At 45.9% G+C, this 12,832-nt stretch overlaps 1 protein-coding gene across 6 annotated transcripts in view; it reads right to left on the reverse strand.

Moving 5' to 3' along the window:
* Positions 1-12,832, reverse strand: part of LOC119545490 (aminopeptidase O (putative)) — a 358,623-nt gene that overhangs the window by 158,717 nt on the left and 187,074 nt on the right. For 5 of the 6 annotated variants that reach the window (XM_037851043.1, XM_037851039.1, XM_037851040.1 and 2 more), the window contains 2 exons: positions 3,164-3,353; positions 228-337 (listed from right to left, as the gene is read on the reverse strand). In XM_037851043.1, the coding sequence (XP_037706971.1) occupies positions 228-337; positions 3,164-3,353 (300 nt within the window). The remainder of the gene's footprint in view (positions 1-227; positions 338-3,163; positions 3,354-12,832) is intronic. The other variant, XM_037851041.1, reaches the window with a different exon arrangement.

The following is a 12,832-nucleotide window of genomic DNA, read 5'->3' on the forward strand; positions in this document are numbered from 1 at the left end:
CCTCCCTGAATAGAGACACCAGGAAAACGTCAGCAGGCAAATCCAAACCCACACCCTGAATTACTGAAAACATAACAATCCCACCACCGGGAGGATAAGTGACCCAGCCCGATTTAATTTAAAAAGGAAACATGGCAGATTTAATCAGATGCCCTGGATGTGTCTTGGAGGAAAGGAGAAGGGGTGGGGAGGAAGGAGAGGGCTGCAGGGGGACTCTGATGCTTTACCTCAACACTTGCATCTCCTCGGCCGAGTTCTGCACCTCGCCCTGCAGACGCCGCCATCGCAGGCAAGCCCTCAGCTCCAGCTGCTCCTGGGCCTCGGTGGGGGTCAGCTGCTTGGGGAGAGGATGCACAGATACGTGCAGAGAACACAGTCACTGTTGGGTCCCTTGTGTGGGGCGAGGGCTGCCGATGGATAGACTTCCCTTTGTTTCAACCCAGGATGACAATGACAGCTTCCCCCGCCTCAGAAAAGCCAAAGGGCCAAAGAGGCCTCTGGGTTGGTCCCTCAAGGAAGAACCAGATGCATACTCTGATGCTGGCGATGGAGCAAGGCCTGGAGGGGAGGGGCCCACTGGTCCTGGGACCCTCCCACCCACCCCACCACATCCCACCACATCCCACCACATCCCACCCCCCATGCACCTGGCCAGGGAGTGAGCGGATGACCCCAGGGGCCTGTTTCTACTTTGATTCCATCCCACCGTCTCCTGCTTGGCCTTTCTGCACAGGGTGGGGAAGGTCCCTTCCATTTCCATCCTATTTTTCCAAGCCCTCAATTTTGCTGAGGACTGTTTACAGTGCAGCCTGCTAATGAAACCCAGATGAATCTGTTTGCACATAACCAGAAGTTTACCGTGGAACTCATTTTGGAGGAGGGGTACGTGTCAGAATGGGCTGCTGTCGAGCTGCGGTACTCACTGGACATGCTCTCTTGCGGGGTGAGGGGATGTTGGAGCAAAAGAATATTCACTGGAGAGGAAAACTGTCTAGGATCTCTACGCACTTCTTTTCTTACAGACTTAAAATTAAAGGTAACTTATGATTCATTTAATGGACATTGACAGAGTCTGTGAGGCTCCGGGAATATTCTGGCAAACGGGACAGAGCCCCTACCCCCAGGCCTCCCAGTGGGGAGAGAGAGGAGAACACCAGCCATCAGAACGTAGGTGACAAGGGTGAAGGGAAAGCAGATGCCCACCCGCCAGGGGTGGTCTCAGAGGCTACCCTGGGGTGATGTGGTCCTCGGAGCAAGCAGGAGGCAGGCAGGGAGAAGGGATTTCCAGAAGAGGAAATGGCCAGGGATGTGGGAAGGCCAGGAGCAGGGCAGTTGGCAGAGGCCAGATGACAAATAGACTTCATGTGCCCTGTGACGGAGCATACCAGGCTAGTGACAAGGCACACATTTCAGTTCTGCAGCCAATGCAATTCCCTTATCCCTGCAGAATGCCACTCTGGGAGGCATGTAGGTCTCCATCCCTTTGTGATGAGGCTTAAAGAAGAATCATTGCCTCACCAGCCAGGGACAGTCAGAAAGCAAAGTCTCGCAGGCAGTAAAGTGGCCAAACTGATATTGCTGCCTTACTGACCACTGTCACTAAAACATCCTTGTCATGCCCTCTTCACTGGTGGAGCTCACTCTGACCTGGGGAGTCAAACGGGGTGCCCATCTCCTGCTTGGAAAGTCTCGTGTGGGCCATCGTCAGGGACCGGCACTGGCTCAGTATCACCCTTAAAGGACAGGCTCAGAGCAGTGGATGTGCTTTTGGAAATGTTTCCAAATTCTGCACTGGAATCAAGGATGTCCACTTTGTCTCAGGGGCATTCCTGTTTTCACATACTGAGCAGTTCCTGCGTGCCCCTGGAAGGATGATGCGGTAAGTCATCTTCTATGCCAGGTTCAGGGAGGAGGAGGGACAGCAATACCACAAAGCGAGAACTCCGATTTCCCCTGCAAGGCCCATGTCAGGAGCCACCTCCTCTGTGAAGGTTTCCTGGATCCCCTCAGACCCGGCCTTTTCCACCTTTTGACTCCCCCAGTATTTGGCATTTATATCTCTTTTCTAATTCATTTTCTTCTTCCTTCCACTATGTGCTTTCCTTGTCTTCATAATTAGACTATGATCTCTTTCAGAGTTGGGCTGTTTACAGGAGAGTAGTGTTGAATTCTGAGTGTGGTGATCAGTCTGGGCTCTCCAGAGAATAGGACTTTACACTGATCAGCAAAAAAAATATATAATAGGCAGAAGGAACTTGAACAAAATTATACAGGTTTTGTTCAAGTTCAACAAAAATGGGAACTTTGGAAAATTCCAGATAGTCCACTGTGTAAGGGGTGAGGGGTTATGGGGAAAAGAAGTGACCCAGATATCAGGAAGCAGTTTAGTTGGCGTACCCTCGTTGGAACTGGTGACCAACTAAGGTAAATGTTGTTGACTGGGAGTGTGCTGCGTGTGCTTGGTTTATGCAGGATTTTTGAAATTAGTAAATTTTACAAACAAATTCAGATTTAAGACTTCCATTAAAAAACTAGAACTCCAGGCTAGACTGAACTTTCCTTCCACCATGACAATTGGTTAGGGCTGAGTGACAGCTGCCAGTTTACCACAGTCCTTACCATTCCCTAATCTATAACACCAACTGTTTCATTCTTCATTCATTACTTGCCCACAGACATGGGAGAGTATGACTCCTGGTTTAAACTTTAATCTTATTATGTTAAAAAACAAAACAAAACACAAAAGAGCCCAAGGTCAATGTCACCACAACCATAACCACAAAGTGTGACCCAGCCTGACTGTCTCTTCAAGTCTCTGCTCAAATGTCCCCTTATCAGAGAAGATTGTTCTTACCACTCCCTAAAATAGCACTTCCCCTGTCCTTCCCTATCCGGCTTCATTTTCCTTGGCAGTACTCACCACCACCTAACACATTACAGGTATATTTCCTTATTTGTCTACGCTCTCTCCTGTCTCCAGATTGTGAACCCCACAGAGAGCAAGGACTTTCCTTTATACAGCTATCTCCCCAGTAAATACAACAGTGTCCAGGCCATAGTAGGTGCTCCGGACATATCTGTTGAATGAATGAATGAGTGAGTGAATGGATATGAAGAGAATGCAGCTCCTGGCAGTGAGATGCTTAGGGTCACTTAAACCTACCTGCTGTGCTGCGGCCCAAAACACATCTTCCAGGTGAGTGGCGAACCCCTCACTGAGCCACTCCTCCGTCCAGTCGCGGGCCCCGATGGCCAGGCCAAACCAGGCATGAGCAATTTCGTGGCAAAGACGGGTCCCACAGAGATGGCTCCCTCCCGTCACGGTGCTCTGAGAGAGGAAGATGATGTGTGGGCTGCGGAGAGTGGGGGACAAAATGCGGGGAGACTTGTTAGAGCCTGTCCTCGTGGCTACCCCAGTGGGGCGGCTTTCTCAGCTTGGTAAAGCCTGTCATTATTGTGTGCATGCTAGATCATGACCGACGGGCCTGCAGCTTAGATGCATTTAGAAATAAACCAAGTGGCAGTTTGCGCTTCTGGCAGCAGTTCAGATGGCCGTTGCTGCCAAGCCATTGTCTCCGTCATCAGACAGCTATTACCTGTAATGAGTAACCTGCACCAACAGTTCTACACTGAAAAAATTACAAGGCCCATGGAAGCATTTACTCTGAGATCTGGACTATAAAAGAAAAGCAGGTGTGAGAATGTGGAGCCCATACCGTCAGGAGAGTGATCAAAGAAGATCCTTCAGCCCCAAATCCGAGCAGCTTAGAAACAAATCGAGAAGTCATGCAGAAGGACAGGAAAAGCTGAGAAGAATGAAACAAAAAATTTTCCATTTCACACTGGGGTTGCTTACCGAGTTGACAAACTAACAGGGGCCGTGGGATGGGTGAGGTTTTCAAGAAACTCAGATAAAGGCCAAGTCTCAGTAAGGTAGAGATTTTCAAGAAGGTATCACCTTCTATCGTGAGGCACTTACACAATCATAGGACAGAGTGAAATTATCCTCAGAGAGAGAAGGTAGGGAGTTAACCCACCCAGGTGTGCAAACGGCCCCAGGGCTGGCACCAGCCGGGGGAGATTTATCTAATCTCATTTTCAATACCTCCTTTTAAAACCCACAATACCATGTTTAGAATTGCAGAGATGAAAAGGGAGGAAGAGAGGCCCAAGAAAGAAGAGGCAAATGGAATGCCTCCTCTGCTTCCACCCTTTGGCATTTATTGTTTATCCAGGCCTGTTTACAAGTCTTCCTAATGAAGAATTTGCTCTGAAAAAAAGTCTCTCCTCCATCACTTGAACAAGTTTTGTACCTTCCAAATCAAGAAGCTGTACATCCTGGTTTCTTCCTTCAAAAGCCATTTGGCTGCCATCGTTGGCTCTGCACAAGCCAATGCTGTGTGCAGTTTCCTTCCGCCTCCAAGGCCACCGTTACAGAAAACCACACCTCTCTATTTCCCTCGCATAATATCACCCAGTCAGCTCGGAGGCTCAGCTGAAATCAAGGGAGTCACATGTACCAAAACAGACAGCTCTCATGCAAAATAATAACAGGCCAGTGTGTACTTGAAAAAGCTGCTGCCAGGCTCTTGAAAGAGTTGGTCAGAAATCTCAGATGGTCAGAGTGGAGCTGGGGCATTTGGGACAAAGGGATGCAAGGCAACAGCCACTAGTGGCCAGTAACCAAAAAAGAAAAAGGAAGGAAGCATGGAAGGAAGAAAGGAAGGGGGGAAGGAAGGAAGGAAGGAAAGAAGGAAGGAAGGGGAAGGGAAGGGAAAGGAAGGGAAATGAAGTGAAAGGAAGGGAAGGAGGGAAGGAGGGAAAGAAGGAAGGAAGGAGGAAGGGGAGGGAGGGAGGAAGGAAGGAAGGAGACTAAGAGGCACAGGAGCTAAACTTCCTCTTACTGGGAAGGCCGTCCCTGTTGAAAACACAAACTGTGCAACCTGGCATTTTCAAGGCAATGACCCCTGGCTCTGGCATGTGCACTGCTACAAAGAAAAGCCACAGAAATGTACTGAGTAAATAACATTCCAGACATACTGCTGGCAGCGGTTCACCCTTTTGGCTAAAACAAAACAGAAGTAACTTCAGGCCTTGTAAACAGGCTTGAAGACAAGCTTGCATTGGAAGGGTCCACCAGCCAGCCGCCAGACAGACAGACAGACAGACAGACGGTGCACACATACAGATGCTGTCTAGCTGGCCCAGCCGCTCACTCCCAGGAAGGCCCTATGAGTGAAAGACTGATATCGCAGCAGTCCTGTTCGTGAAGAAAAGGCCTCCACTGCACAGGGAGCCCTGAAGGATGTTTCGTCCCCATGCGGAAGCCCATCCAAGGCCCATTTATGCAAATGTAAAGTCTGCAAGGGCCTGAAGGAATGCACCGAGCAGCTGTGTGGGGGTGGCATTTCGTGTTCCTGCCCTTTAATTTTTTTCTCCTTGAACGGATTTTGCTGCCTCCCCCCGGCCTGTCTTCTTCCCTCTCCCTTGGAGCCACCATCCCAGCCTTGGCACGTCTTGGTTGGGCTCAGGACCTAAATTCCCATTTCCCATCCTCAGTCCTTCCTAGCTGGGGAATAAACGTATTTCCTACTGTCATCTGGGAAAGACCCAAGCCTGAACATCCTCCCAGACGGGAAGGAAGCGCGTCCAACGTCACATAAATTGCCCTATTATCAGTGGAAAACATGCCCTTCTTCCCGAAAGGCAATTTTCCAGCTGAGAACCAGAACCAAAAGCCTCCAGCAGCCCATTTTGCCCTTTAAAGTTGGGTTTTCCCTACCAGTTACTGGGGGATGTATTTCCCTATGAAGGAAACGACTTCTTTCTTAAAACAAAATTAAAAACCAGGGAATGTGCGTTCAGACCATCACCTTTCTCAAGGGTTGTTAACACAATTCTGAAAGAACAAGACCAAAAGAATTTTCTTTGAGGGAGAATCCCCTTCCCTCTGTTCGACCCCAAATGTCAGACTTCTTGTGTTAAGTCGAGTTTTAAAACCTCTTATCTTGTTTTTGAACTGCCCTTCTTTAACAGTTGAGTGAAGAAAAGTATAAGACGATTCGTAAGCTCAGTTCAAGGAATAAAAAAATATTCTTTTGCCAACAGCATAATCCACCTCGTGCCCCAACTTCAAAATGGAATGAATTTGAGAATTTCCTACTCTTCCCTTAACCTTAATTTATACATCCACCCCTGGGTTCCTCAGACATCCCCCAGTTCTCCAGCCAGCCTGGGTGATCAGTCTTCACGCTGACAAGGTTCATTTTAACACGGTCTCTTTTTTCTTTTTCCTGAAAGGGCCTGTGTCAACTGCCTCTACAAATGCCAGCTTGACGATGCATCATTGTTACAGCACAGGGAAGATAATCGCTCCAATGACATCTTCATCCTAAATTTTTTTTTTTTTTTTTTAACAAAATCACAGTTTACCATTTTCCCATATGAGAGATGGGCGGGAAGGTAACACTTCCAACTCTCCGAAAAATCTCAAGCGCTCTTGCTTGTATTCCCAGTCATAAACTCTCTTTCCCGACAAGTAGTGGAAGGAAGGGGGAGGAGGGGGGACAGAGCAGGGAGGGCGAGGACACGTGTTCTCATTCTTTCCCAGGAGACCACCGGAGAGGCTGCTTCCTCGGCAAAGGCCGAGTGGTTCCGTGTGCCCCTCAAGATTAAAAATATCATTTCTGGTCCGCAAACAGTTTCTCCAGACTGTTCCTTAAAGCTACACACCCGCCCCGATGAGAATGGACCACGGCGTCTGCTAATTTGAAACATGCTTCTTGCAGAGAAGGAAGGGCTGCCCTCATTACTCTCAGGAGCTGCTCCAATCCTTCGGGAGGAATTCAATTTGGAGCGGAAATGGGGAATTTCATCAGATCTTAAGTGAGGGCTGGTGTTTGATTTATTTCTGCTATTTCCAGGGAGACCTGACCGGCTCGGCCCATCTTGCTGCTACCACAGCAGTCGAGCAGGTTGCTTGGGTGGAATCAAGAGGACAGGAAATTGCTTTTCGTTGATGCCAAGAAGATCCCCCCAGGCTACCCCTCCCATCCTACTGGAGCAGGTCCCAATTCCCCTTCTGGGGAGAAAATTTACTTTTTATACAGATCCTTGGGATGCACATGTGGGAAATAGGTTTATATTCATCAAGCTTGAATGTCTTGTGGGTTAAAAGTTTTTCACAATTTCGATATCCCATTACAGAGCAAAAGAAAGAAAAAGGGAAACTAATGCTTCTTTCCCTCAAAAGTCAACTGGCATAGTTCTAAGGGTCTTATAATCAAGTGAAAGCAACTTTTACTGGTATGATTTAATCACTTGCTAATTTAATTTGGAAAACTGAAAAGCAGACTCATAGTAGCCTTGGGCAAGCTGAAAAGGAGGACAAATCCTTATGAGCCGTCCCTCAGGTTCATAACATGTTGCTTCTTTCCTTCTTAGGGTGTGAAGTGATATATGCCAGCACTTCAACCCATGCATTTGCAAATCAAACACTCGGCTCTTGCCCCTTCATCTCTGCAGTAAAGCCCCTGGGTCCCTCTCTCCTGGTGACATCTAATGGAGATGATTATTCTGTGGTCTCCAGGGCAAAGACCCAGATGACTTTGGCTCCAAGACCCTCAGTAGGGGACAGTCACCTCCCATCTCCCTCACTGAGCATCCCACCACAGTGGCATGGTGTAACCTTTAAAACGCAGGCTTAGGACATGAGGGAACATTCTTTTGGGGATTTGGGGACTTTCAATAGCCTGAGGTGGGAAACAGTTCCAGAAACTGGAAGAAAACTTGCTACACCTGATCAGTGTTTCAGGGGATCTAGGTCTGAGAGAAAAGGCAAAAGTCAGTGTAAATTTTCCTTTAAATATTCTGAATTACAAATAGGCAGTAAACCATTTAATCATTTACCTAAATGAATTTTGGCTTAAACTGCTGAAGTGGCTATAGCAGAATGACTGAGGGAAGCCCCATGCCATGTTCTTGATGCTACAACCAAAACCATACTCCCTTCTAAAGACTTGTATTGCTTGAGTGCCTGCTTTGTGCCAGGTGCTGTGTATGACATACACCATCTCATTTAATTGATCCCACAACTTCAAAAGGTAGATTTACATAATTATCCTTGCCTTACAGATGATGAAAGTGAGGCCCAGAGAGGCTAAGAGACTGGCCCAAGGTTACACAGCTGGCAAGTAATGGAGCCAGTATTCAAACTCACGCAGTCTTGACTCTGAAGCCTTACTCTGATCCACTCTTCCCAGGGTCCCTGAGTTTACATCTGTGACCTCCGGGTTTCTGTCTCTCTGTACTGGCTAGAGCCAGATGGTGAGATGATCCTTGTTCTCCATCTTCTGAGTCCACCAAAGGGAAGCCACCAGCTACATCCTTGGACCTCTGTTCCCTAAATCTACGTGGCAGCAGAACTGGCCCAGGGATACCAGCCCTTCTAACCAGCAAAGCTTCAGCCTCTTCTTGATGGAATGGATGGGGTGGGGTGAGGTGCAGAGTGGCAGAGAGGGGAGGTAGGAAGGGAGGGGGCAGCACCACTACCCTGCTACTGTCGCCAGGGCCCCCAAAGAGCCTAAATCCGTAAACTCAACACTGCCCTGTGCTGCACGTCTCTTATGGGTCTCTACAGGAGGTGCTTAGATGGGCAAGTGTGAGGACACTTAGGTCAGTCCTAGGTGTGATTCCGGGAGCCCAGGGAGGGCCACACCAGTCTCCTCTCCAAGCCCCTACCTCCCGCCCACCAGTGTTGGAATGGGCGACAAGTAGTGACAGTTTAAAGCAGGTCACAAACTCAAAGAGATACAGGAGCCAAAGAGGTAACAAAATGAAGGAAGCAGGTAACAAAATGGGGAGGGGGCAGGAGAGGGTGGATAACAAGATGAAGGAAGCAGTCAGGCTATTTGCATATTAAATATTTAGGACTGATCTTTCATTCCACAAAGAAATATGCTCTCTCCCATTTCTAAATTTCTTTCCCTTGAAACTCCTGGCCCCCTCCAGCTGTCTTTTATGTCCTGTTTTTGGAAGAGACCTAAGTACTGATGGGTCCTTTTCTGCTGGCACTGAAATAGCAAGTTCACTGACAAATGTCCCCTGCAGCTGAGTCTCCTTCTCAGGGAGATCTGGATATCATGGGCCACCTGCAGAGCCAGCCCCTCTCAGCCCAGGTGAGGATGTGGACCCCGTGTGGCCTAAATTCTGGATTTTTATGTTAAATCTTCTGATTTCTAAATGATAGCTCAACGTAAATCTTCTGATTTCCAAATGGTAGCTCAACGAGTTTTAGAAACATTATGCCAAGGCAAACAAAGCTGTGGATAGGAGATGCGGAGATGCAGTTGATCATCTCTGGTTTAAAGCAGCTACCTGGAGAGAAGCAGCTCTGATTTCATTTCACACTAGGGTATAAATGACTGATGCCTGGACTCTCCTGGGGTTCAGCATGTGTGCGCGCGCTCTTGGGTGCTCCCAGGAGACAGGGCAAGGCTCAAAAGCATGGATTAGAAGACTAAATATAGTTAAGATGTCAATTCTACCCAAATTGATTTACAGTTTCAACACAATACCAATCAAAATTCCAACAGCCTACTCTGCAGAAATGGAAAAACCAATCATCAAATTTATTTGGAAGGGCGGTGGGCCACAAACAGCCAAAAACATCTTGAAAAAGAACTGAACGTGGAGGACTCACACTTCCTGACTTTAAAGAATATTACAAAACCACAGTGGTCAAAACAGCATGATACTGGCATAAGGATAGATATATTGACAAAAGTAATCAAAGTGAGTGTTCAAAAATAGATCTGGGTATTTAGGCCAATTGATTTTTGACAAGGTGGCCAAGTCCACTCAACTGGGACAGAGCAGTCTCTTCAACAAATGGTTCTGAGATAACTGGATATCCATATCAAAAAGAAAGAAAGAGGACCCATGTCTCACAACTTAGACAAAAATTAACTCAAAATGGATCAAAGACCTAAACATTAGAGTTAGGACCATAAAACTCCTAAGGAAAATGTAGGGAAGCATCTTCAAGATCTTGTGTTAAAGAGGTGGTTTCTTAGACCTTACACCCAAAGCACAAGCAGTGAAAGAAGAAATAGATAAATTGGGATCTCCTCACAAGTGAATACTTTTGTACTTCAAAGAACTTTGTCAAGAAGGCTAAAAGGCAGCCTACTCAATCGGAGAAAATATTTGGAAACCACGTATCTGATAAGGGTTTAATATCCAGAATATACAAAGAAATCCTATAACTCAACAATAAAAGGACAGACAACCCAATTTAAAAATGGGCAAAAAACTTGAATAGACTGGTTTCCAAAGAGGAAATACAAATGGGTAAAAAGCACATGAAAAGATGCTCAACATCACCAGCTATTAGGGAAATGCAAATCAAAACCACAATGAGATATTTCTGACCTACTAGAATGGCCATTATCAAAAAACAGAAAGCTATCAGTGCTGGAGAGGATATAGAGAAACAGGAACACTTAATCACTGCTGGTGGGAATGCAGAATAATGCAGCCACTTTGGAAAGCAGTTTGGCATTTCCTCAAGAAGGTAAGTACAGAACTGCCATATGATCCAGCAATTACCTTACTAGTTGTGTACTCAGAAGAACTGAAAACAGGAATGTGAACAGACATTTGCTCACTGATGTTCACAGCAACATTATTCATGGTTGCCAAAAGATGGAAACAGTCCAAGTGTACATCAACTGATGAGTGGATAAACAAATTGTGGAATATAAATATAATGGAATATTATGCAGCTATAAGAAAGAAAGAAGTCCTGATGCATACAACAACATGGACGAACCTTGAGAACATTATGTTGAGAAAAATAAGCTATACACAAAAGGAAAGAAATTGTATGGTCTCACTAATATGAACTAATTATAATGAGTAAAGTCTGGGAGTTAAAATCTAAAGTACAGGATACTAGGAGACAGAGAGGGTAGAGAATGGGCAGATGATGCTTAAGGTATATAGAATTTTTAATAAGGTTGATGTAAATGTTTGGAAATGGACAGAGGTGATGGTAGCACAATACTGTAAATGTAATTGACAGTACTGAGTGTGAGTATGGTTGAAAGGGGAAGTCTAGGGTCGTGTATGTCACTAGAAGGAAAGCTAGAGGATAAAACATGGAACTGTATAACATAGCAAAACCTGTTGTGGACAATAACTGTTGTTAACTGTACAGCTATGAGAAAGTTCTTACATGAACTAGAACAAATATACGTCACTATTACAAGGTGTTAATAATAGGGTGGTATATGGGAAAAATACAACTAATGCAAACTATGGACTATTGTTAACAGTAATACTGTCATATTCTTTCATCAAGTATAACAAAGGTACTATACCAATGCTAAGCAAATTAATAGGAGGGTATAAGGGGTATGGGCTCCCCCACCCCCCAGAGAAATGAAAATGGTCTCAAATTGATTGTGATGGTGAATGCATATACATATATAATCAACTCATTGATTATATATACATTGTACACTTTGGATGGATTATATAGTGTGTGAATAAAACTGTTAAAAAATAATAATGCATATATATATATAAATTATATATATATAAAACAAAGCACAGATGACAGTGGGAAGGAGAAAGGGGGCCTCTGGAGAGGCAGAAGGAGAGGGGGACTGGGGAGCACCAAAACATTTTTGCCAACTTTTGCGATTTTGTTTGGTGTTGGCCTAGGATGATTGTTAACAGGGAAGATAACACAGCAAGGACAAAGCAGAGACCACGTGTGGGTCAGAGGCAGCCCTTCCGACCCACTTCACTGTGGATAAGCAGAGGGGCAGACACCTCACTTCCGCACCTTCGGGCGAAATGTTCAGATGATGCTTTTTAGACCTCAGCCCTGCGTCCTCAGTGGGGGCAGTGCTGGGGCACAGTTATTAGGAGGCAGTTACATCAAACTTCAGCTCCCCTGCCTTACGAAGGTGGCAGGGGGTGATTTATCTTCATCTAAAAAGCTAAACAAAGCTGCATGTGGATGCCTCAGGTTTTAAAGCTGAAGAATCAGAGGCAAAACAGTATTGGAGTGGATTTTCCAACTGGATTTGGCCCCCATCCTGCTCTGAATCTTAAAGTACACGTTCAGCCTAGGGAGTTCTCTGGATTATCATACATGAGAACAAAGAAAGTCGCTTTTTAAAAGTTACTTAACATTCTGGTGATTATATGTTCGGAACAAAAGGGACACACCTATCTCCACACTTTATGAACAAATACGTATGTTAGTTAAATGTGTCTTTTGAGTCATCTCTAAATTACTTAGGAACAGAGAACGGTGCATTTTCTGCAGGACCCGGAGAACTCTTCTGGTAAGTAATTACCAATTAAAACATGTTGGCAGCTCCACTGGAGCACATGGATGACAAAATGCGATTCCTTCCACTCCCTCACCCCCTCCACCTTCCCCCAAACTCCACCCTCCCCAGCCAGGCTATGGTGTTTGTTCCCATAAAAAGAGCTAATAAAATTAGCCTCTACTGTGATACAGGGAAAATCTTTATTTAATGAAATAACGCATTCTGCTTCACTCCCAGAACAGCAATAAAATGGCGCAACTGAGAGCCATAATAGCTCGCCCAGTCGGTTTTCACTGCATGTACAGGTCTGTCATTTGCGGAAATGTGGGAGCTTGGAAAGCTGCTTCGGGAACGGACACGTTCAGGCAGCTTGTACCACCCCCAGCAAAAACAGCTTGGTTACTGGTTTCCTTTGAAATACAGTGCAAGCGCTCTTTGGATCCACAAATGCAAGTCTTCCCATGTTTCTTGCCTAGAACAAGAAG

This window comes from Choloepus didactylus, chromosome 10 (genome assembly GCF_015220235.1).
Source record: "Choloepus didactylus isolate mChoDid1 chromosome 10, mChoDid1.pri, whole genome shotgun sequence".
NCBI lineage: Eukaryota > Metazoa > Chordata > Mammalia > Pilosa > Megalonychidae > Choloepus > Choloepus didactylus.